The sequence below is a fragment of the Magnolia sinica genome, chromosome 10 (assembly GCF_029962835.1).
Source record: "Magnolia sinica isolate HGM2019 chromosome 10, MsV1, whole genome shotgun sequence".
Lineage (NCBI taxonomy): Eukaryota > Viridiplantae > Streptophyta > Magnoliopsida > Magnoliales > Magnoliaceae > Magnolia > Magnolia sinica.
In genome coordinates, this window is record NC_080582.1 from 67,141,198 (window position 1) to 67,166,967 (window position 25,770).

Genomic DNA, 25,770 nt, shown 5'->3' on the forward strand with positions numbered 1-25,770 from the left:
CCTGGGGTTACCAAAATGTTTATTTGCCATACAACCTGCCGATAAGGTCACAAAGACCTGGATGAGAGGACCACACAGATATCAGCTTGATCGAAAACTTTTGTGGGCCAGCAAGAAGTTTTTATTGGTTAATCTCCACTGTTTCCTGTGGTGTGGTCCACCTGAGATTTGGATCCGATTCACTTTCGGCAAAAATCCCTAAAATGATCTCTCAAAACGGATGGACGGCGTGGATGTAGGACACATACTTCCTGGTGGGCCCCACAGTCAGGGATTCACCGAAGCCGCGCCCCTCCAAAGGCCCTCAAATAACACTCCTTTCCTTCTCGGCCCTCTCGCTACTTCCCTTTCCCTTCCACTCTCCCTCCCCCTCCCGAAACCGCTTCTTTCAGTTCTAAAATCTAAAAGCTGTAAGAAGAATTTCCTCAAAGACGATTGGTAAGATTTTTAATTTTACTTTTTTGGATTAATTTAAGCAATGAACAGTCTACAATAGTTGTGATTTTAACATGCGTTTGTTTGAATCTGAAATGGGTTTTTATAGAATCTAAACATTTTTTATTTTAAATTGAATTTCATCTCTATATTGTCATTATTTGTTTCAATCTTTGCATTTTTCAACGAATTGCATGTTTTATTTGATAGCTTGACTTCCTTTTCTTCTGCTCACGTACATCGCACGTGCCTCTGTGCTATTTCGTGTATATACTACTCTCCCTCACTCGTTCATCTGGTATTAGCAGAGTGAGAAGATGGCTCGATACGACCGTGCGATCACCGTCTTCTCCCCAGACGGCCATCTGTTCCAGGTGGAATACGCCCTTGAGGCCGTTCGCAAGGGGAATGCTGCTGTTGGCGTTCGGGGCACCGACACGATCGTCCTCGGTGTTGAGAAGAAATCTACTGCAAAACTCCAAGACTCCAGGTCTCTCTCTCTGTCCATCTTTCCTTTCCGTAGATTGGTCTTCCTAGATCTTGAATCGAGACTCATCATGTTTAAATGTCCTGATTTGATGTCGTCTTTGGTGGGAGCCTATCTAGATTCTAGGGTTTTTTATTGTAGTTCTAATTGATAGATAGATCGGTTGGTTTTAATTTTCATTGGAATTGCATTTGGGATTTCTTGCAATTCATATCCACTTCAATTTTAGGAGTCTTTGAAGATTCTGCGATCTTTGTGGCATTTGTTTTATTTTGTACCCTTGTTGGATATTATGTTTGGTTTGAATTATACCTGTTGAGAGAGCATCTGTGCGTCATGTGCTTTTATGGATTAGATGCACTGAGGGCCTGACTGAGAGTTTATTGCATGTTTGGATCTTATATAAAATTTGAATAGAAGTGCAATAGTTAGTTTGTGATTTAGGGTGTATTGCTGATGGAACTGACAATGGGTTGGGTAAACCTGCTGGCAAACTGACCCAACCATGCTCAACAGACGGGCTCTGGTTGAGCTTATGGGTTTTAGGTTGGGCTCAGTTAGAAAACATGTTCCATTTAAGTAAACAGGTTGGGCTTGGGTTGACAACCTAACTGGCTCATATATATCTTTTTCTTACAAATAATTAGTGAAGTGCATGCGCGTTGCATGTGGGAGAGAGTCTTAAAAGTTGCACAATTAATGATTTTTCTTAGGAGGATATGGACAATGGTCCATATTTCTTCTTTGTCTGTGTCCATAGTTTCAATTCATGCATGTATGCCATTTGAAGAGTGGACCAACCTGATTTTTGGACCCGTGCATATTCACCACGGAGGATGATTAATCACGTGTGGTTTCCACTTTTTGGATGCATTGCTTGCATGGTGGTCCGTGTGGTGATGGCCCCAACCATGCAAATGGAGACATCACTAGATGCAAAATGCATGTATATGGTGGTGATGGTGTACCTACTGTTGGTCCTACCATTCACATACTCAATCAGACAGTCTCATAATACACATTGTCACTCATATAGCAGTCTGGGCCATCCAATGGTAGGCTCCCCATTGAATGATTACCAGCCAAATTGCAAGTATTAGATTATCCTAACCTTGTACAGTCGGCTAGCTTCATGGGCAATTTTTCCTTTGATTGTTGTGGGTCCCTTGCTGTTGGAAATTCAAACCCCACTAGCAAGGAACACCACTCTTGTAGGAAGTTCATACTAAAAGCAGTTTTTTTTTTTTTTGGAAAAGAAATTGTAATTATTTTAGAAGATAGATGAGGAATCTGCAACCAAAAGCTACAAAACACCCAAAATATTTGTAGCCGCTAATGCGCAACTGAAAAGGGACTGAATTGAAGAATCCCATTCCTTGGCATCCAACTTTTCCCTTCCGAACCCAATTAGGGCCACTGTTTTGATTCCTTTTATTTATTTATTTAGTTTTTAAGATCCTTTGATTCTTGGAGCATCTACCATTCCATTTTGCCCAAATAGCCTACAAACCAGCCAGCAAGTCAAGCCTCTGCAGCGTCATCCCTTTTTTGCTGAAATTACCCTATTATGCCATGCAAGGATAAAAGGCCTTAATCGACCTTGGGATCACCTAACTACAATGGAACATATCGAATAACCATTCCCACACTTCTCTGGCTAAGGCTCAATGCAAAGGTAAGTGATACATTGTCTTTGTATCACACATACATGTGAGACAAATATTTGGAATAACCATTTTTCTCTTACGAAGGTTATTGACTGTGAGGATCTTCTTCCTGCTAGCCAACCAAGCTAACGCAACAACCTAGGGAGGCCATAGGACCAATGGAGTTTTGATGGGCTAGCATTAACACTTCTCATTGGACATCGGATCTCCCCATAGGAAGGAATAGATTAGGAAACAATCAGACCTCTTCGATTCCACACCCATGACACCCTCATGGACAAAGAGGGAGATGCATTTTGAAGAAGTACAAGCAAGAGAGTGGTGTCACCTATCTCCTCCTCGTACATGTTCTTTTTCCAGTGGGGGACCTAAACCGCAAAACTTCTGGAAACCTCCATGCATCGAGAAATAGGGGCATTTAGTTTCGAAGCTAATCTAGCTAATCTTAGAAAGACCTTGCAAAGCGGCTTTCTCCAGACCAAGCATCCTCCCAAAACTGAATGCTTGTCCCACATCTCAAAGAGAAGTCTGAACCTTTTTTGAAGATTGGCTCTATTCCCACTACCTTCCATATATAGCAAACAAATTGTATAAAGAATTCTTCACAAACCAACTTCCCTCCAATATGTTGTGCTTATTGGCTATCATCTCTTTCCAAAAGGCTCCTTCCATCCCAAACCTCCATACCCACTTGCCCGAAGCACTAGGTTCATAGATTCAAGTCCCTTGTGCTTGATCCTTCACCAATCGGAATGAACAACTCTTTCCTTGTCATGAGATGAAATCTCTGCTTCTCTTCCGAGCCTTTCCGAAGGAACTCCCTTCTTATTCTTTCCAGTCTATATCGAATAGAAGACGGGTAGTGAAACAGGGACATAGTACAACAGGATATTCGATACTGCTGATTTTATCATTGTCATCTTCCATGGGCACCTACTTTTCCAGCTTTTTTTTTTTCATCCTTTTTTGCTTTTGAAAGGTGCTATTTTATTAGGCTGAAGTTGGAAGAACAAAACAAAGAAAGTAGGAAGAAAGAAGAGCAACCTAGACTTTAAAAAAAACCAAAAGTAAGATACAATAACAACAACCCCTAAGCCACACTAGAGCTGGGAAGAGGCTGAGAATAAAGCCAAAACCCCCAATCCCTGAAGAAAGATGTTGCTTTGTTGAATACACTGCTGGGCGAGCGACTCTTCGTTTCGAAAACACCGATTGTTTCTCTCCCCCCAAATAACCCAAAGAATTGCCAGGAGAAATCCTCCATTTCTTCATACCCAACTTCCCTCCATCAATGGTACGAGAGGTCAACAAGAAATCCCCTATGTCAACCGGCATGACCCAACAAAAGCCAGAAAGAGAGAACACCTTGGACTGGATATTTGACGTAAAAGGGCAATGAAGAAAGAGGTGATTTACAGTCTCTGTGTCTCTCTCACAAAGGAGGCACATGTTCGTAAGGATTATTCTCCTTTTTCAAAGGTTGTCGATGGTTAGAACACGACCTCTTCCCACCAACCATGCGAAAGCCACTAGAGCACAAGGACTAGGAGGAATTGGATTTGCCGGTTTGAAGAGAGTCAAAGAAGGAGCGCATTGTGAAGGATCTCGATGCTTTTGGCTTCCAAACCAGAGAATCGACTTCTTCTAAGGGGATAAGGGAACCCTGCAATCGGGAAAGCAAGTTAGAAAGGCTAGAAATCTTGCTATCCCTTAGGTTCAGGAGGAAGCCAAATGCCTTAGAAGCCTGTCCCTGAAAATCTCTAAGCCAAAGAAACATTGATATTAGAACTGATGGAGGCTAGATTCGGGAAATCAGATATTAAGGTTTGTTCTCCCAGGAAAGGATCTAACGAGAATCTCATCCTTTTACTATTACCCACCGAGAATACAATGCCTTGGAATACTGAATCCACCACACTATTAACACTTTTCCAAATGTATGAGGAACGATATAGAGAGAGGAAGCTTTGGTCCACCATCCCATATGGGAAAGGCCATATTTAGCCACTACAAACGATCTCCATAAGGCTGACTCCTCGTTAGTGAATCTCCAAACCCACTTGCCTAACAGCGCCGAATTTACAAAATCCAAACACTTAATTCCAACACCACCTTACGCATAAGCAGTGCTTTGTGGATTTGCCCATACAAAGAGGGAGCCCTAGGTATGAATAAGGAAGATGACCGACTTTGCAACCAATGACCCCTTCCAATCCTTCCACCTCTTCTTGTGTGGTCCTAATACTCAATATTTCACTTTTATGGACATTAATCATCAAACCCAAGACCACTTTGGAGTAGTGAATGATTTTCTCACATTGTCCACCTTATCCACTTCTATGTCACAAAAAAGAAGCATGCCATTGGCAAACTGAAGGTGCGACACTTGGCACTTGGCATTCTCCACTTTGAATCCATCCGGAAGGCCCACCTTTCTCCCCATTCTCCACTTCATGCTCAAAGCAGTCATATTTTTATGTAGAATAAGAGGAGCAACACGCAATAACATTTTGCATGACATGCCTGTTCAGGGTTATTGATGGGGACATCATGCACACGCGCCCTCTATGCAAGTATTCGAGGAGGAGGCGGGCCCCGCTTTCGATTTGGATCGACGAAGACATCTTTGGAGGGCCTCATAATTAGGAGGCTGCGTTATGGAGCATTGGAGTGAACCCGATTATCACATAGATTCTACCATCGGATCTCACGATCGTGGCCCGCTACTTTAGATGATATAGGATTTTGAGTTTTGACTATTTTTGTTATTAGAAACATCATGAATGGCTTTGATTGCTTAGGTTAATTATTTTCATGAATGACGAAAGGGTAATTCTATCTTTTGTGGGTTTAGGGTTTTCTTATAAATAAGGCAATCCCATGTAGGTATTCTCAATGATATTTTATGAATAAAAATTCCAGCGTTTCTCTCTCTCTTTGGGTTGAAGAATCAAATTAGGTGCGAAGCCCTGCCTTCCTTGAAGGGTTAACTACCGTGGTGCGAAGTCACATCTACCCCAAATCATCTCCATCTTTGTACACATCACCCTCTACACCCCTTTCACCATCTGTTTCACCCTTTTTTCGCACCCACATTTTCTCCTACAACAGTACACAAACAGATTTTCAGATTCTGGCCCATTTGAGGGGCTGAAACTTTGACGGAGTACTACACACAAATCTTGCGATGGATCGACATGAAACTTGGTATGGAGGCAGCCCATCCCTGACCAATCTTAGTCTAGAAGTTGGTTTCCGACTGTGGGCCCCACACATGTGCGGACGACCTGTCACACATGTGCATACAGGCCCATTTGCTGTCCAGCGCGCACGGTTCATCCCAGGTTCTCTTTTTCCTCTATTTCCTTCTCTTTTGACTAAAAAAAACCCCTTAATCCAAATCCCTAACCCTAAAGAGGCTCAAATCTCAATTTTTCCCAATTTTCAAATCCTAGATTTTCCCCCAAATTAAAACTTAGTGAATCTCTTGAGTTGGGAACAATCATTTGCAAGAATGGATGATTCTTACACTCCTTTAGGCTTGTTTGGCTTATAATTTTATTTGATCCAACCCTAAAGTTGCGTAGGCTCGGACCCCCATAGATTCTCCTTTTTGAATGATTGATAGTATGTGGGAAGTGGAATTTTGTGATTGTTTAAAAGTGGTATAATCTCAAGCTTGATCTCTTGCATTCCATATTTAATTTCATGTCCTGCATCAGTTATTGTTAGATGTATCTCTTGTTAAATCAGATGGTCTTTATGCTAACAGTGAAGTGTGAACTGACAGTGGGTGTACTAACAAGCTAACCGAAAAAAAATAAAAAAAATAAAATCAGATGGTCTTTATGCTATTGACTATGAATGAAAGATTGATCTGTGCAAGTAGAACATGCACATGAGATTGTGTCACACACATGAGGCAAGTTGTTACCATGCTTTTGGTCATGCTCGCTTCGTGCATGTCTGCAGTCTTCCTCATCTAAACTAGCCTCCATTGGTGCTTTTTGACAGTTTGTCCATTCAGGCAACACATCACCACTAGACGGGTTCGACTTGCTGGCCTGTTGATGATTGGCATCAAAGAAGACATCCAATTTGGACTTTGGTGCCTACAAATCCAATTTTAGGCTCTATATGGCTTCTATACATTACTGTAGAGACTTTAAAGGTGTAGTACTGCACTGTAACTCCATATGGTTCTGTATAGGTGGTATTTCAAGCCTCTCTACCAACCAGTTGCTAAAATTTATTCTTATATTCAATCGCGCAACAACCTAAAGTTCATATGACATTCCCAAACTGTAGGAATGTTACAAAGTCCCAACACACCGGCATATAGAGAGTTAAAGTAGACACTGGATTCTTTATATCAATCAGATGTTTACACAACTGGATGGCGGCTCTGCCCCATATGGTTATTCATAATAGCCATTACAGATGATATAAAGAAGATTTTGAGGTAGATTTGGTTTCCTTTTTTTTCCCACCTTTATACTGTCTTTATCTAGTTTTGGACTTTTTTCTAGCAATTTGGTAGAAACAAATTCATGTGAACCAATAGGATTGATTCCCGTGCTTTTCTGTGTTAGTTAGGGAATTCTTTGACAAGGTTATAATTATATAAGAGATGTTACTTTGATTATTGATTTGGTTCCAAGTTTTTGGTAGCATTAGTTGGTCTAGCATGCCTTGCTTTCACCCTTCGAGCATTTGTTGCTTCCCTTTTCTTTAGATGTGTTGCCTTTAAATCCCTTTTGTAGTTGAACAAACTAGAAGGCTGCTTGAAATTTTATTCCACAGCCCATTATCTCTATCTTGTGGTAACAACAGGGAGTTTTGGAGCTTAAATTGGTAGGTACTTTGGTTTTAACCTTTTGTTTTGTTTTCTAGTTCTTTCCAATCTTGTTGCATCAATTTGTTAAGAACAAGAATTTTGGGGATTTGGTTATTTGTCTCTTTTCTTATCCTACAAAATTTCAAAATTACCATTTCTCAAACCCAAGATTTTTCCAATTTCCCTGATTTTCCCAAGCATTACAGCTTATTTTTTAAAATCCCTAATTCCCTAAATCCCCACTTCTAACCAAATTCCCTAAAATTAACTACCAATTTCCAGTTTTCCCAAAAATCCCTTGAGAGTTCTGTTTCCTAATTTTCTCTGAAACCCCAAAAATCCTAAAGCTTAAATCCAAAAATTTCACAAAAGATAAAAAAAAAAAGAAGCACCGACCTTCTTCCCAAATTCACGACTTAAATCCATACCCAATCCTAATACAATCCCTACACATCCCTAATCCTTAGCCCCATCAAAACCCCAGCTTGAAAGCCAGTATCATCAAATCTATGAAACTGCAGCCAATCATAGCCCTAAACCTGTAGGCAGATTTCATATGCTGCCCCCTATGTATCTGTCCTAACTTCTGTCCATCCCTAATTTGTGACCATCAGCCATAAGTAACAGTCTTGAATCCTAATCTTAACTTCATTCAGATCTCCTAGATCCCGCAAAAAATTCCTGTTCATCAAATACCCAGTCCCAAACGAATCGTGGCCCATACATATGTACACTAATGCTCAATCTTCATCCTTTACAACCTCTAACTAAAATCAGGAACTGCTCCAGAACCTATCTACAAATCTGTCTAAACCAGCTGACTGATAGCCTGTAGCAAAACTACACACTATCTGTTCTTCTGTATTGCTCATGCTCAATCCCCTGCTGTCCTCTCCACCTGTCTCTAAATTGCCTTTGCAACCCGACCGTTAAACCAGCCTTTGCAGTGGCCCTTCTTTCATGCCCCAGTTCTGGTCCTAAATCCTTTCCTAGTAAAAAAAAAATCCCTGAATCTATCCACTACCAGTCACCAATACCCAGCCATAGCTGTAGCCCGTAGCCTTCCATAATCCAACCTATTATTTGTCATCTAGATGTCTTCTAGATGTGGATAATCTTATGCTCCGTACAGTTACTCCTATTGGATTCCCGTAGATATGACAATTGTCCATATCCTTCTTCCGGTTTCTGTCCTGGTTACCTTGACTACTACAATCATCCTTCTTGTTTCCCAATTCTGACATGTCTACCTGTGATTATTACGATGAGTCATATCAATATCCATCTTCTCTCTCCGAAAGTTTGTACAAATATGTTGGTTATTCAAAAAAGCTTAGGAACCATGTGGGGGATTAAAGAAGGTTTGAAGACAGTGCAAGAGGAGATGAGAGGAATCAAAGAATGATGAATAGAACTGAAGAATCAATGAGAAAATTCCAAGGAGTGACTAAAGGCTGTGTTGATTGTTAGCATCAGAAGAAAAATTGTGTTATATCCAAGTCCCCTGAGTTTGAAAATCCAAATGATGATGTATCTAAAAACTCTATGATCTAAAGTTTTGCACCTAGAATCCCTGTTGGATTGTTTGTTGGATCCACCGATTGGATCTTAAAAAAGAAGAAGAAGATGATGAAATGGTGGATGGCTTAAGCAGAAAAGGAGCCTGATAGTTCAGTGATAATATCAGCGAATTTTATGGAGACAGTGCAAGATTAGATGACAGAAATCAATAAGCAGAGAGAAATTAAGGAAAGGTGGATAGAGTCGAAGAATCGATGAGAAATCAAGGAGTGGTGATGGTTTTGAAGACAGTGCAAGAGGAGATGAAATGAATCAAGGAGTGGAGAAGGTTTTGAAGACAGTGGAAGAGGAGATGAGAAGAATCAAGGAGAGGAGAGAAATCAAAGAAAGATGGATAGAATCGAAGAATCAATGAGAAATCTCCAAGCGACCAAAGGCTATGTTGATCACTGGCATCAGAATTAAAAAAAAATGCATTTTATCCTAGCCCTCTGAGTTTGAAAATCTGAAGGAAGATGTATCTACAAAGTTACAAACTCTATGATATGAAGTTTTTAAGTGGAAGCACTGGTCCCCTTCCAATGGTGATTAGAGTGCACAGATTGACGATTCATGGAAAAAAGGATGATATTGAGGATATGTAGCTGCAAGTGGCAGTGCTGCAACTGCAAGAACCAATCAAGAATGGGGATAGAGTTGAGACTTTAACTGACAACTCAACATCCCAATTCCCAACCAAATAACTTTTATATTAAAGAAGAGATTGAAGATATATGATTATTCTGATATTCTCAGTGCAATTATTGGGTTGTAAATAATAACACAGTCTATTTTTGGTTATACAATAACACAAGTCTATCATTTATATACAATAACATCTATTATTTAGTTATATATGATAACATTCTTTTAGTATCTGTTCTGGACTCTAGCTCGTAGACAATAACAGTATATTTAGTATGACCTCGCATATTCTTTCTTTTCTTTTATTGGTCTGCCTTATAATGCGTACTCCGTACTCCTTTGACTTATCGCGGCTTCTTTTGCTTTGCAGATCTGTTAGGAAAATTGTTAATCTGGATAATCATATTGCATTGGCTTGTGCTGGGCTAAAAGCAGACGCAAGGGTCTTGATAAACAAGGCACGCATCGAATGCCAGAGCCACAGACTTACTGTTGAGGATCCTGTAACTGTTGAATACATAACCCGGTACATTGCTGGCCTTCAACAAAAGTATACACAGAGTGGTGGTGTGAGGCCATTTGGCCTTTCAACTTTGATTGTGGGCTTTGATCCATACACTGGTGTACCATCACTTTATCAAACAGATCCATCTGGGACATTTTCGGCCTGGAAAGCTAATGCTACAGGAAGAAACTCGAATTCGATGAGAGAATTTTTGGAGAAAAATTATAAAGAAACTTCTGGGCAAGAAACTGTAAAGCTGGCAATTCGTGCCTTGCTGGAAGTAAGTTTCTTCTGTCCTAGTTTTGAGCTTGTCTTGTTGAACTCTTTATTGATAAAAAATAGTAGTCTTGTTGGACTATTTCTAGATTATTAACCTAGGATAATTTTATCTTCGTTTCTCATGGCCTATGTTTCGAAGTTTAATATAATATGTGATCTTTAATATTTCTGTAGCCTACACAAGTAGTTGTATCTGGTCTTCAAGTTGTAAACATAATTTAATTCCACACACACACACAAAATAAAATTAGTTGTCTGTATAAAATGTTACATGCTTGACCTTTTTATATTGTACGATTGTACACTAGCGCTTTTTAGCATTCTTGGTGGCTTTTGTGGTTGAATATGAAATAATTTATGTAAAAGCAGTACCATAGATGCATATAAATATGCGTCAATGAGCTGAATTAGAAGAAAAGGCAGAATGCAGGATGCTAAATTCTAGAGCCATGTCAAGCTCAATAAACAATACCAGATTTGATGTAGAAGAGATGTGGAAAAGTTATACATGTAGATCAAGGTGATTTTTAGGTTGTTGGGATTGAAGTTAAAGGAGACGAATGATTTGGATTTTTTCCGAACTGTGAGTTTGTGGGTTCTCATAGTCACAATAGTAAGGAAGAATTGTGCCCCAAGAAAGACCCATTGCAGGTTTAAAGACTAGAAAGTAAGGTTTCATTAATCATTCTTTTTAATAAAGAGTCTTTTACATGTATATATACTTTTTTCAAAGAAAAAGAGACCTTCATATATTTCTATCTGCTCATTGACTCTTAACCTTAATCTTCTATTTTAGTGAAATATTAACAATGATCAAAAGATGACTAAATTTTGTTACAACTACGAGTCACAATAGGTTGGGTTTGGGTTAGATCAGGATTGCCCAAGCTCGACTATTACTAAGTGAGTCCAAAATCTGGGCCTAAGTTGGACCCATGACTTTTGTTGAGATGACCCGATCCGGTTCATAAGGAGATTCTTAAACTCAAGCAGTGAGATTTAGCCTTGTCTCAAGTGGAGTTTGCATTCAACAACATGGTGAACCGCTTAGTTGGGAAGTCCCCGTTCCAGGTTATTTATGGCCAAGTGCCTCGCTACACACTTGACTTGGTCCCTTTGCCCAAGTTCCCAGGCATGAGCGTTGCAGCAAAACACATGGCAGGCAGGATCATGGGCATTCATGCGGAGGTTGAAGCGAAGTTACACACCTTGAACGACAAGTACAAGGAGCAAGCCGACAAGCATCGACGACAAAAGGTGTTTGAGGTGGGCGACCAAGTTATGGCCCACCTACGCAAGGAAAGATTTTCGACCGGGATGTACACAAATTGAAGAACAAGAATATTGGGCTGGTACCAGTCCTCCGAAAGATCAATTCTAATGCATATGTTGTTGATCTTCCGGATGACATGAAGATCTTGCGTACCTTCAACATCGTGGACCTGATCAAGTATCATGAACCGATGTAGGACGAGTTCTTTTGAAGTGGAGGGGATTGATGTAGATAAGGCCCGATTGGAGACGGAGATGATCCAGACTGTCAAAACTTAAAATGGACGTATCTCGCAAACTGGAATGAGCTATTGGACATACCATATATGATTTTGGGGTAGGACAAGCTACTTTAGCCACCCAACCCAGCCACACGAAGTTGCCCATGCCAAATTTGCGAAATACCATCAGATCGACGGTCGAATTCCTATTTTAATTTTGTTTTTACTATTTATAATAAGTTTTAGTTTAATTATAACTCTTCATCCGTTGGGCTTTAGGAGTTGTGCCCAACATGAAAAGTGTTTAGAATAATTAGGAGAACAGTGTGGTGAAGCCAAATAGGACACTTACTATTTTTGGCTGAAAACCATGCACACTAGTAGGAATTACGACGGTCTATAAATAGTAAGTTTACTACTTATAGTAAGTCGTGATTTCTAGGAGTTTTAGTTGTAGTTTAATTCCGAAACTTCTCCCTAGGGTTCATAGCCTTATTTAAAGAGTCGTAATCTCATTTTTCATCATCAATCAAATTATTTTGAATATTTTAGAATTATTTCTATCTCCTTCGACCTCACATCCTTCCCTACGTCACATTATCTTGGGATCATTTGAAAGCTAAATCAATGGGCTCTCAAATAGGGCCAATTTCCTTTCATTCTTGAAAAGTGGCTACAAAATAAGTGAAAAAAGGGAAACTTGTGCGAAAAGTCACAAAATTTTTGCTATAAAAAATAGACCTAATCATATGGAGAATATGGGCCTACAAATCAATCTAACTGCAGATCAATTTGACCACCGTTAGGTGTACACAACCACTTAGATTATGGGGCCTAGATCATCGATGAAACAATTTTTTGGGCTTTGATCAGATAATTTGTGGGCCCACTTCACTGAGGATAAAATTATGGAGCCAACTTTACTGATTGACAGATCCTGGGGTGATGGAGACATCATGCGCACGCCCCCCGCCCCCCGCCCTACGCACGTACTCAAGGAGGAGGAAGGCCTCACTATCGATTTGGATCGACGACGACATCTATTGAGGACTTCTTAGTTAGGGGGGTGTACTATGGAGCATTGGAGTGGACTCGATCATCATAGGGATTCCACCATTGGATCTCATAATCGTGACCCACTACCCTAGATGATCTATGATTTTGAGTTTTGGTTATTATCGTTATTAGAAACATCATGAACGGTTTTGATTGTGTTGATTAGTTGTTATTTTTGTTACTTCGCCTATAAGTAATAGTGTGCGTACATGACGCGGCTTTTGGGGTTTAGGGTTTTCTTATAAATAAGCAACCCCATGTAGGTTTTTTTTTTTTTTTTTCAATGAAGTTTATGAATAAAATTCTGTGTTTTTCCTTCTTCTCTATCCCTCTGAGTTGAAAAAGCTAATTGGGTACAAAACCCTCCCTTTCTCGAAGGGCTAACTACCGTGGTGCGAAGCCACAATCATCCCGAATCGTCCCCACCTCCTCCACCCCACATCCACCATCTTCCACAGCCCTCCCTTATTCAGATTCACCTTTCGTTTTGCCCAAGCTTCCCTCCATGGCAGAATTTCAGATTCTGGCCCGTTAGAGGGGCTGAAACTACAGCGGAGCACTACGCACACACCGGATGGCGGATCGTCACGAAACTTGGTGTGAGAATGGACCTCCCCTGGCCAACCAAGCCCTAGGTGGCCTTTTTCAGTTTTGTGGGCTTCACACACGTGCAGCCAGGCAGACACACAGTGAGCCTAGTTGGCCTGCTGTCCACACGCAGAAACATTCTTAGGTTCGGTATTTCTTTTGTTTTCCTCTCTTTATCGCCTTGCACCCCTAACCCTAACCCTAGATAATCCTAAATTCCAAGTTCTTTTCCACTTTTGCAAACCCTAGACTTTCCCCGAATTGAAACATGGTGAATCTCTTGAATTGGGGAATAATCCTTTTCAAGAGTGAATGAATCTACACTCCTTTGGGCATTGTTTGGTTTCTAGTTTTATTTGATATAACCCTAACGTGTGTAGGCTTGAACCCTCGTAGATTCCCCTTGTTGAATGTTTGATCGTATGTGGGACGTGGAATTTTGTGATTGTTTAAATTTAGTATGATCTAAAGCTTGAAATCTTGCATGTCATATTTAATTTCATGTCTTGCATCATGGGGCTTATTGGGCTTTCATGGGGCCACTCCTAGGTCGCATTAATCATTCTCAGTTGGCAAGAGCTTGCATTGAGTTGGAGCTGCACATTCATCAATTCTTGCAGAATGCCTTTGTAACACATCAATTTTAGCTTCCGTGATGGGACATTAGCATTTGTTGTCACCTTTTATCTTCCAGCCGTCTGTGATCGTTACTTTGTTTTCCAATTCACCATTAATCTTTGATTTCCTCGACTGATCTGTGGAACTATATGTGTCCAAAGTTGCTTCGACAAAGCCTATCAAGATCCATTGTTTTCCAATCTTTTCTATATTGATGCATAGGATTTCCCATTATGCATCAACATCTTTGAAGATCCAGAGTAAGAGGGCGGGCTGTTGTAAAGAGTGGTGAAATATGGATAGAGGTTGTAAGGAGTGTAAGATGCTCCACTGCATGTCAGCATCACAGTCTCCAAGGTTTCACAAAACTTCTCTCGTATCCCCTTATATATATATATATATATATATATATATATATATATATATATATATATATATATATATATATATATATATATAGTTTTTGTTTTTGTTGGGCTAGATGTTTAGATCTTTGGTTTTGGGTTTTGGGAAAGATGGGTTTTCATGGGTGGGTTTTGGGAGACGAGTTCTAAAATCTAGGGTTTGAGTGAAAATGTGAAAAGAAAAGCTTATATATACTTTTCAAAGAGGTCCAAGTTTTTTGTTGGAAGTTGGGAAATAAAGAAACATTTTTATAGAAAAAAATGACATTTCGGTTTCTTGGGAAGGGAAGCAAAGTAGGAATTGAAAGAAGAATATCTCAAATCAAGCCTTCTCTATGATGTAAAACTTTGATACCAAATTGCAATGGATGGATGTGGAAAAACAGTAAATACAGACAAATAGTAGGTTGAAGGATGGGAGATTAAAGGCAACAAATTAAGACCAAACCGTTGTTGTGTGGAGCCTCACCAGACAATCTCGAAGAGTTGCACATCATGCATTTAGAATGCCTTAAACCATGATCGTGCACCGATCATCTGACAACTTTCAGTTCATTTAAGAACTCCATGATCCATGAGAGAGTAAGCATGTGCTTCCTACACACTTTGATCAGTATGGAACCAAGTTGCATTTTCATGCTAAAGTAGATAGTATTTACGATAAAAATGTTAAGTGAAATCTGATATCTGAAACACTAAAGTGAGAATCGCACATCCGTATGAGTGGATCTAGTGTCATGGTTATGCTGAGGTTTATCTAACACAAATGACCCATAGTACGAAGGAGTATCTCACCTTACGAAAATCTCATCATAGGTTTAAGGAGTAAATAGAACTCATTCATCAGTATGCTTGATAAAGATCTTTTACATGTACATATTCTTTTTGAAAGCTATAGTAACCGTAATATAATCTCTTGCCGTTTGTGGACTCTAATCCTATATATCTATTTTTAAAAATGTGAGTAATGACTAAAATATCCATAAATTCTCTCCCAACCATACAATCCTTCGTAAATCAGCCATAACACTCAGGTGATATTAGATTCACTTGATCTTGGTCGTTTTTGATAGCTAATTCAATAGGCCTTCGAACAAGATCAATTTCATATGATCAAGGGATTGTTTGCTACACAAAAAGTGGCCCATAAAATTAGTGGCGAAAGTACTGAGGGAACTTGCCCAACAAGTCTCTAACTGTTGCTATAGAGAACAGTTCCAATGGGATGGACCACATGGGCTTGTCGATCAACCGGACCACCTTGTGGGGTTTCACAGATTGATCTGACCACCATCTGGACAGATTGTGGGCCCAAATCAATGATTGAATGGATTGGGGTCTCAAGTCACTGATGGGTGCTTTACTGATTGGACGGGTTATGGGCAGGGTGTCCCATATCGGTTACGTATCGGCCGTAATGGCCGATACGTATCGGTAATGATGGTACCCGTTACGCGATTTGGGGCTATATTGGCCGTTCCCCTTTTTTGTACCCGTATCGGCCGATATGGGCCCGTTACGGGCGTAACGGCCGTTACTGACCTGTAACGGCTGTTACGGGCACAAAAAAAAAAGAAGGAAAAAATAATACATACCTTTTCTTTCTTTCTTTCTTCTTCCTCTTCTTCCTCTTCTCAGACTACTGTTCTTCTTCTTCTTCTTTCCCTCTTTTCTTTTCAGTTTCCCTCTCTCTTCTTTTTCATTTCCGGCATCGAAAACGGAATGGACTGACAGCCACGCACTTAAATTTTTTTTTTTTTTGTGTTCTGTGGTGCACGCTGAACAGTGCCTTCTTCCTCTTCATCTTCTTCTTCTTCTTCTTCTTCTTCTCTCTCTCTCGCTCTCTCTCTCCCTCCCTCCCTCCCTCCCTCCCTCTCTCTCTTCTTTTTCATTTCGAGCGTCGAAATCGGAATGGACTGCGTGGCTGTTTCACAGCCACACACTTATTATATATATATATATATATTATGTTCTGCAGTGCACGCTGAACAGTGCACTTGCAATGTTTTGTTACACGGTCCGCTATAATGTTTATTTTCCATCTAACCTATTAATTAGGTTACACTGACGTGGATGAAGGGAAAACACACATGTCAGCTTGATCTAAAACTTTTGTAGCCCCCAATAAATTTTTAATGATGGACGTTTAATTATTGTTGTTTCTTATGCTGCGGTCCACCTGAGCTTTGGATCTGCCTCATTTTTGGGCTCATGCCCTAAAATTATTTGGCAAAATGGATGGATGGTGTGGATATAACACATTCATCACGGTGGGCCCCAAAAAACTTTGAGACTCATGTGCTACACTTCACAATCCAAGTCCCGCCTAATTCGGGCCCTTAAAAAATTGTACACAAGACATGTATTAACTTAAAATTTACCAATTAAATTATGAACTATAGATGCTAACTCACAATGCCAAAATCAAATTGTTTGAATAGTTATAATTGTTAATTTGTGGATGCTTATTTTTTAAAATAGGGCCTTTTGATTTTTTTCATGATTCACTATCCAATAAATGTCTACCAATTTATAAGTGGGATAATGCCAATAAATTGCATGAATTTGAGGCTGATTTGGGGCATGGATTGGTCCTCCAAGTCAACCCCAAATTGACAATGCCATCTACTTGAATTTAATTTCATTTTTTAAAAAAACTATTGGGAGAAACGATATCAAATTGTTAAGTATATAAATTATATATTTAGAAAATTAAATATATGAATTTTGTTGTCAAATTCAGGTTATCTGGTTCATAAATTCATCAGACAGTCCGATACAACTTCTCACCAAAGAGTGGACCGTTACATCACCATAAACATGTTCCAATTTATAAATGAATGCATATTTGGAATGCTTAGAATATTCCGGATTTAATTCATATTTTTTCATATTTTTTTGGCAAAAAAAAAATTTTGCGCCGTTACGGGCCGTTACGCCCCCATATCCGTATCGGTTTCGGAGGGCACCGTTACGCCAACCGATACCGATACGGGACACCTTGGTTGTGGGTGCCAACTCTTTGGTTTTTCTTGGTCCATTCCTAGGATGCATCAGGATTTGTAGAAATACAAAGCAGTGGAATATTCAGAAAGCTGTTGCAGGCAGTTTTTTTGGTGACCTTTAAACATTATCACTGGCTGTTTATGTAGGATCTAACAACACTGGTTGTAACCTGGTAAAATTATATTCCAATGTTGATTATTCATCATCATTGTCTACAGAGTTCTCAATTATTTGATGGTCAGCTTTTGAAATCCCGCTTTGCCAATCACATTCAAACGTGAATTCTCACTGGCAAATTTTTTATCACTGGTTGCCTATCCAACATCAACGCATCTTCCTTACCCAGGTTCAGGACCTGCTGTTCCAAGATATCATTTTATGTTGTAATTTGAACTGTGGGTTCATCATAATTTATCATGATCATCACAATAGCCTTGTCCCAACTATTTGGAGCTGGTCATATTCAACAGATGGTATGAGGCATTACATGTCAATGTAGCATTCGGATGAACTGAAGTAACAAGATTTCAAAATGCTTTCCATGGTCATGTTGATGGGAATTTGTTGGACTATGTAGCTGAGACTTGAATGACTCTATCAGAGTGGAAATTGAGGAATCTTCAATGAGGTCTGTATTGTACGTATCTGCCTTTTTCCATCCTATTTTGATTGGTAATGATGTGACCAAATAGGTGAATCTTCGAGACATGCCTCCATAAATTCATAATTGGACTAAAGTTCTATATGCGTATAATGCTCATTCATTGACCATGTGTACTGGCCAACTTAAATGGTTAATTGCAGATATATCTAGATGTTCATAAGTTTGTTCCATACCTTTTTGAACCACTCAACTCGTGTGCATTCTTAATGTCTATAGAGGCTTGAATTTTTTCTGTCAAATCATAGTTCAAATGTGAGTACATTGAGTGGGTCAACCATTAGAAGCTGCGAACTGATACAGCCAAAATACAGCTGTATTGGTAGATGGAATCATACGTGGAACAATTCACCAAATATCCAACTATCCTTGTACAGCTGTAAAGTCAGAAATTGAAACTATTTTTCTTCCCCACTTTAGTTCAGTGTTGGACAATTAGGAGGCAGCATTTGTGGATGATGAACAATGCTTACATTTTGGAGTTGAGGTTGATGCGTGGAAGACTATGAAGGATATCATCAAGAATGAGGCCATCTGATGTAGCCTAAGCATGACCCCAACAAGAGATAAATGATGGATAGGAAGAAGAAGAAGAACTATGAGCACTAGAGATGGTAATGGCAAGGAGGGGAACTTTGATTAGGGACAAAGAAAATGAGAGGAAGACTTAAAAGGACTTGGATTTAAGGTATGACCTTGATGCAGGACAATTAACCACTTGCTCTAAAAGCTCGAACAGTTAGAGGATGGCGAATTAATCCCTTTATCTCATAGCTCAAGTCTCACATCTCATGGGTTAAGACCTCGGTCGAACCCCCCTCGTGGGCCCCAAATCACATGGGTACCGCCTCACACGAGCCACCCGCCTCACACGGGTGGGGCTCGCCTCTCATGAGCCACCCGCCTCACACGGGCCGCCTACCCTGAGTGTGTCCTTACATCCCCAGGCTACCCCACTCGAGCCCGGTGTAAAAATGCCCCTGCATTAATCATCTCTGGTGAGGAGTTTCGAACATGAGGCCTCCTGCTCTGATACCACTTTGATGCAGGACAATTAACCACCTGCTCTAAAAGCTCGAATTGATAAGGCATGGCGAATTAATCCCTTTATCTCATAGCTCAAGTCTCACATCTCATGGGTTAAGACCTCGGTCGAACCCCCCTCGTGGGCCCCAAATCACATGGGTACCATCTCACACGAGCCACCCGAATCACGCGGGTGGGGCCCGCCTCTCATGACTCACGAGCCGCCCACCCCGAGTGTGTCCCCGCATCCCACAGGCTACCCCACTCGAGCCCGGTGTGAAAATGCTCCTGCATTAGACCTTTAATATATGGGCCTTGCACACATTACTTTCCTAACTTAGACTCCAAATAAAGAAAGGAATCTAGCCTTACAAAATTATGTTTAACCCATGAATGTGTACAGATGAATAGTGCACTTGTTTGAAAAGGCAATAATGATGTCTACGTGTGAGAACAATGTCCCTATGTGAACAATACTCAAGCAAACATGTGGGGTCCATAATTTAATAGGATAATAAGACCATCCGTGGGGCACATGGTGTGCTGTAAAGGCCATTACGAGGCCATAAAGGCTGTTACATAAAGGTAACGGTGGAAGCCATTACACGTATGGTAAAGGCCATAACAACCGCTATGGAAAAAATGACCCGTCACTGTCGTTAACCGCTCGTTACATGCCCCTCTAAAGGCCGTAACAACCCTATAATGGTCTATTACGGGGTAGATATAGGTTTTTTGGATTATTATTTTTTCAATGTTACTGGCCAAATATATGTTTTTTTTAAAAAAATAAAAAAGAGACCGAAACAGACGTTTCAGGGCCCATAACAACCATTAACCGGTATCGTAAAGGTAACGGTGGTTGACGTTATGGCCACTATTACCATTATGGAATCCCTTGGCGGGGCATTCTAATTTGAACAGATCACCCGTGAGGCCCTCCAATCTGATCTTAGGCATCAAACCAATGGGATCAGGGGCTCGGATGCATGACACAATGCTAGGATGATGATGATAATGATGATTATGATGGTGGTGGTGGTGGTGATGATTCACCACGGCCCATGCTCAACATCAAGCATTGATATGGAAGAGAGAGTTGATATTCATGTATGAGGTGATGGCTGGCGAATTCATTGGTGCTAAGATGTGATGCTCAAAGATTGGACTGACATGGTGAACATACATGAATCGCCATTCCCAGATCCAGGACACTGATGCAGATGTGTCCATCCCCTTCCAAGCATGCAATTCTTATTTATTTCTATAATTGTTATTCTGAACATTTCACTCATGCTATCAACATCTAGTTTTATTAGATGGAGCATTAATTTTCAGTTTCCTAACTATTGATATCTGTATATTTTATTTCATTATTTTATTTTATTTTGAAAGATAAATTCATTTGTTAAACAAAAGAATACAACAACAAAGAGAAATGAAAAACAAAGCCCATACCCATGTTTGGGGGGGACCCAAGGAAAAGCTTAACAGGACCGAGGAGCCCAATCTCTAAAATACAAGAGAACCGTATTGAAGACCCCAACAAAGGAAGCGCTCTGGTTCTGAAAGCAACAGTAGTTCCTTTCATTCCAGACTGCCCAGAGAACCATGAGAAAGAATTCTCCACTTTTTCCGACCCACCCCTAAAACATTTTTTTTTTTACAATAAGACATTCTACAAATGTCCAATAAATTTTATACAATGACTTCACTTCTCAGCAGTAACACCCTCTTTACTTGAGTCCGGATTTCCTCCCATGAAGAAGAGGGGTTCACTGACTGAGTTTTTATTATTCAATGACTTCCCTTCTTAGAAGTCGCGCCCTCTTTTTTCACAAGTTTTTACAACATTTATTCATTACATCTTTTGGTTCCTGAGTGACACTCTTTAACAATTGTATTCTTGTCCATTGCCAGAGCCATGCCTCTTTCATTTTCCATTGTTTGGATGGTTCAGCCCATAGTTCTAAAACTTGCTCACTTGACTTCAAACTAGGCCAAGTCGACTTGACTCGGTGAAATTTTGAGCCGTCTCTGGGAACTCGGTATTGGGCTTGACTCAGCCTGGACTTGGAGAGACTTGTCCAATTGACTTGGTGGCTCGGTCGATTCGGTGCAACTCAAACCAAGATGCTCGCCTTATTAAAATTAAAATATGGTGGGATTGAGATTCTCACCCGCAACCTTCACTTTGGAATGACCTCAACTAGTGACGTATTAGTAATGTTGTTTCTTTGGGTTATGGTTTATATTACTTCTATGAGATCTAACTATTTTAAATATCCATCAACAATTCTTACATTTCTAATTTTTCATCATCACTATCATCATCATAATCTTACCCCAACTAATTGGGTAGGCTACATGAATCCTTTTCTTTATATTTTCAGATTCATATTGGAAGTAATGGCATAAGTTTGATGCCGGTTGCCAACCTTACGCTACCCTCATTTGTCCTGGCTGGGGACCGTCAATGAGAGCATAAAACTCCTACATGCTTAATGTGATAGACTATTACATGGGTCAATTACAATTAAGCACTATCTAATATATTCAATTTATCATAAATTAAATATCGAATTGAGTTGGGATGAGTCTTTGAGTCAACCTGAGAAACATCAAGTTGAGTCAAGTGTTCGTAATTTTGAACCATGGTTCAGTGAACTGCTGCTATCACTTCTCTTTGGTGATTATGGGAATTTTCCTAGTATAACTGATTGTTTTGTCGCTTATCACTTCACACACACACACGCACACACACACCTCATGGGAACTTCCCATGAGGTCGAGCTGTGTGGCCCCCACCGTGATGTTTATCAGACATCTACCCATCAGTCAGATGAAACCTTCTGTGGTGGGACACGGGCCTAAAAATCAGGCCAATCCATGACTTAGGTGGGCCACATTATAGACAACAGTTGAGAGTGGATACCCACCCACCAAAACCTTCATGATCGTTTATAGGGCCCACGTCTAATCCATCCATTGTGTCTCCCCACTTGGATGAGGGGTTACACCAAATTTCATCCTTATCCAAAACCCAGGGGCCCACCAAATGCAAGGTGTGGATGTCTAATACACATCATGATGGGGCCCACACAGCTCGACCTCATGGGAATTTCCCATGTGGTCGACCTCATCGTACCATTTCCCTATATAAGAGGGAGGGAAGAATGAGAGGACTACATGTATGAAAACAAAGGATGATGAGTGGACTGGCACGAGTTCTGGGCCGGGCCATCACATAGCAAACTCCACCTGTTGCACGTTCTGAAAGTCCAAAACATGCCAGGTGGCTACCTGTAGAGGTTCATATGAGTTCAGAAAACTCCCTACACCCATTGGTATATATACCTATGTGTTTGTTTTTACATACATATGTATCATCTGTGTATTCTTGAATGTTTAATCTGAAAATTTTAAATGGTTTCGTTAGGTTGTCGAGAGTGGAGGAAAGAACATAGAGATTGCTGTGATGACGAAAGACCATGGGCTTCGTCAACTTGATGAATCCGAAATCGATACCATTGTTGCAGAGATTGAAGCAGAAAAAGCAGCAGCTGAAGCTGCAAAGAAGGCTCCTGCCAGAGATCAGTGATCTTGCCCACTTATATACACTTATTTTTGGAATTTGGTGAAGAACCCTGAACTAAGATATCAAGTATGTGTTACTATGGATTCATCGGCATTTTTCATGAATTTCAGGATTTCATTTCTTTCACAATCACAATGATTCTGGGCTTCTTCAATTGATTACATTTAGGATGCAATCCATCACCTGGGTTAAGTTTGCCTTTGGGGTCTCCATTTAATTTTTAAGACCTTTTACTTTTAGAACTGAGATTCCTCGGCATTTTTTGTGTCAGGATTTCATTTCTTTCACAAGTGCAATGATTCTGCACTTCAATATGTTACATTTTTAGGATGCAGTCCATCACCTGCCGCCATTTCTTATTCAGCTATTTCCTGGGTTATGTTTGCCTTTTCGGATCTCCATTCACTTTTTGAAACCTTTTACTTCCGGGACTGAAAAGGCCTTGTTAGGCTGCAAGTGATTGTTGGAATAGTAGTAGTTGTAGATTTGTAAACTAGAAGTAGAAGAAAGAAGAAGAAATAAAAGGAGAGGAGAGTTATAAAAAGGAAGGAAAAGAGGATTGTAGAATTGGACATCCCCTCTCCTCCTATTTGAATTAATAATAAGCAAGTGAGAAAGATAGAAACACATGTAAGCAGCAAAGGCACAAACTTCACTAATGTCCTAACCAGAAGTCCTAATCGATTTAACTAAAGAATAGATAAGAGAATGTGCTAGGTGGGCCTTACGACCTACATCCACATCTATTCGGTGGGCCGTATAGTTGTACGGCCCATATTCTCAAGCATTAACACTCCCCTTGATCATAGATGTCGTCAATGCGAAGTTTGGAGTATGTGCGTGTAGATTTACTGTCAGGTAGGGCCGTGGTGAACACATTGGCAAGTTGATCTCAAGACCGGGCATATGGAGTAGAGATTTCATCATTGGGGAGACCTTCTCACATATAAAGTAACAATCCACATCAATATATTTGGTTCTTTCATGATAGACTGGATTGTTTGCAATATGGGATGCTGCCTGATTTCTTGATCCATATTAGCGCACAGGTAGTGTAAGCCATTGTTCCATATTCCGTTTCAATGATTGATCAGGCCACAACACTTTGCTTCTTACTCTTCCACATGATTAGATTTTTTTTTCCACAAATGTACAGTACCTAGTAGTAGACTGCCTATCTATAAAGAACCTACTTAGTCCATATCAGAGATTCATAATACCCTATGACCTGAAGATGATTGTTCCATTTGTGTAGAATTCCCTGACCCAATGCTTCTTCAAGATGCCACAAAATCTGAACGACCTCACCATGTGAGGTACTCTTGGAGAGCTCATAAATTGGTTCACCACACTCATAGTATAAGATAAGTGTGAGTGAGTAATAATTAAATAGGTGAGTTTTTCAACTAATCTTCTATGCCTCCATAGGTATTTAAATACATTTTCTTGATTATAAAGAAGTTTGTAATTCGGATCCATTGGTGTATCAACTAGCTTGGTTCCAAGAAGGCTTGTCTCTATGAGCAAATTTAAAACGTATTTTGGTTCAAACACATTAATGCATTCCTTTGATCTAAGCAACTTTTACGGCTAGAAAGTATCGAAGATGGTTCATATCTTTTGTGAGAAAATGCCTTTGAAGATATTTTTTCAGCTTGTCAAGAAGGTTAGTCTTTATGAGCAAATTCAAAATGTATTTCAATTCAGATAAATTAATTCATTCCTTTGATCTAGCAACTTCTACACCCAGAAAATATTGAAGATGGTCCATGTCTTTTGTGAGAAAATGCTTTTGAAGATATTTTTTTCAGCTTCTCAATCCTTCGATTGTTACTTCCTATAACAACAATATCTTCAACATATACTACGAACACTATAAGACATAAGGTGTCTTTCTATACAAAGACAGAATGATCCGCAACCTAAGGTGCCATTCCATACAAAGACAATGATTTACATAATTTCAAACAAAGTCATATTTCATTACAACTTTATCAAATTTGTCAAACCATGCATGCGGAGATTGCTTTTTCTCAGTTTACACATTGTTTAAGTCCCCTTAAGCAACTAATCTAGATAGTTACTCCATATGGAATTCCTCTGTGAGATCACCATAAAGGAATTCATTTTTAACGTCCAATTGGAAGATGGCCAATAATGATTAACAATGATAACACAAATAGAGTTCAGCTTAGCAATGAAGAGTATGTTTCAATATAATCAACATGAAGGGTTTGAGTATATCCCTTAGCAACCAAGCGTGCCTAGTAGTACCATCAGGGTAAAACTTAATGGTATAAAACTACCTACAACCAACACTGACATTTACCAGCAGGTAGACTGGTAAGCTCCCAAGTGTTATTCTGATAAAGAGCAGCTATTTCCTCATCTATTGCCTGTTTCCACTCCTTATGTAACAGTGCTTATTGATGCCTTTGGAATAATGAGAGGACAACAATAGCGCAAAATTTAAAAGTTAGAGACAAGCATTGAAATGAGAAATATTTAGAGATAGGATAAATGGTACATGCACAATTACCTTTTCTCAAGGCAATAAACATCAGACCTATCTGGAGAAGTTACTGGATCACTAGGCTTGGAAGAAAATATGGTTGATGGCACGTCATTATTGGCCACACTATCTGTCAATTTTCGACGTGAGTAGACTTTTAGTTGAGTAGTAAGAATGGAGTCAGCAAAAGTAGGAGATTGGATTATGCCTTCTTCACTTTTAGTTGAGTAGTAAGAATGGAGTCAGCAAAAGTAGGAGATTGGATTATGCCTTCTTCAACCACAACGACTACAAACACAGCTTCCACATCAAAAGATTTATTGTCTTGTGAGAAGAACGTAGTGAACTAAAAAAATGTAACATCTGCATAGTCTTTGAAATGAAGGATTGCAA

At 39.8% G+C, this 25,770-nt stretch overlaps 1 protein-coding gene across 2 annotated transcripts; it reads left to right on the forward strand.

The window, feature by feature from the left end:
• The first annotated feature begins 281 nt into the window (after positions 1-281).
• LOC131216909 (proteasome subunit alpha type-7) lies at positions 282-23,040 on the forward strand. 2 transcript variants are annotated; one of them, XM_058211517.1, is made up of 4 exons: positions 282-438; positions 741-925; positions 10,002-10,416; positions 22,707-23,040. In XM_058211517.1, exons 2-4 carry the CDS (start codon positions 753-755, stop codon positions 22,866-22,868), a joined length of 750 nt encoding a protein of 249 aa, XP_058067500.1. In that variant the 5' UTR covers positions 282-438; positions 741-752; the 3' UTR covers positions 22,869-23,040. The 2 variants fall into 2 exon arrangements, with proteins under 2 accessions (XP_058067500.1, XP_058067499.1); XM_058211516.1 differs by having other exon boundaries at positions 284-438; positions 744-925.
• The last annotated feature ends 2,730 nt before the right edge of the window (positions 23,041-25,770 follow it).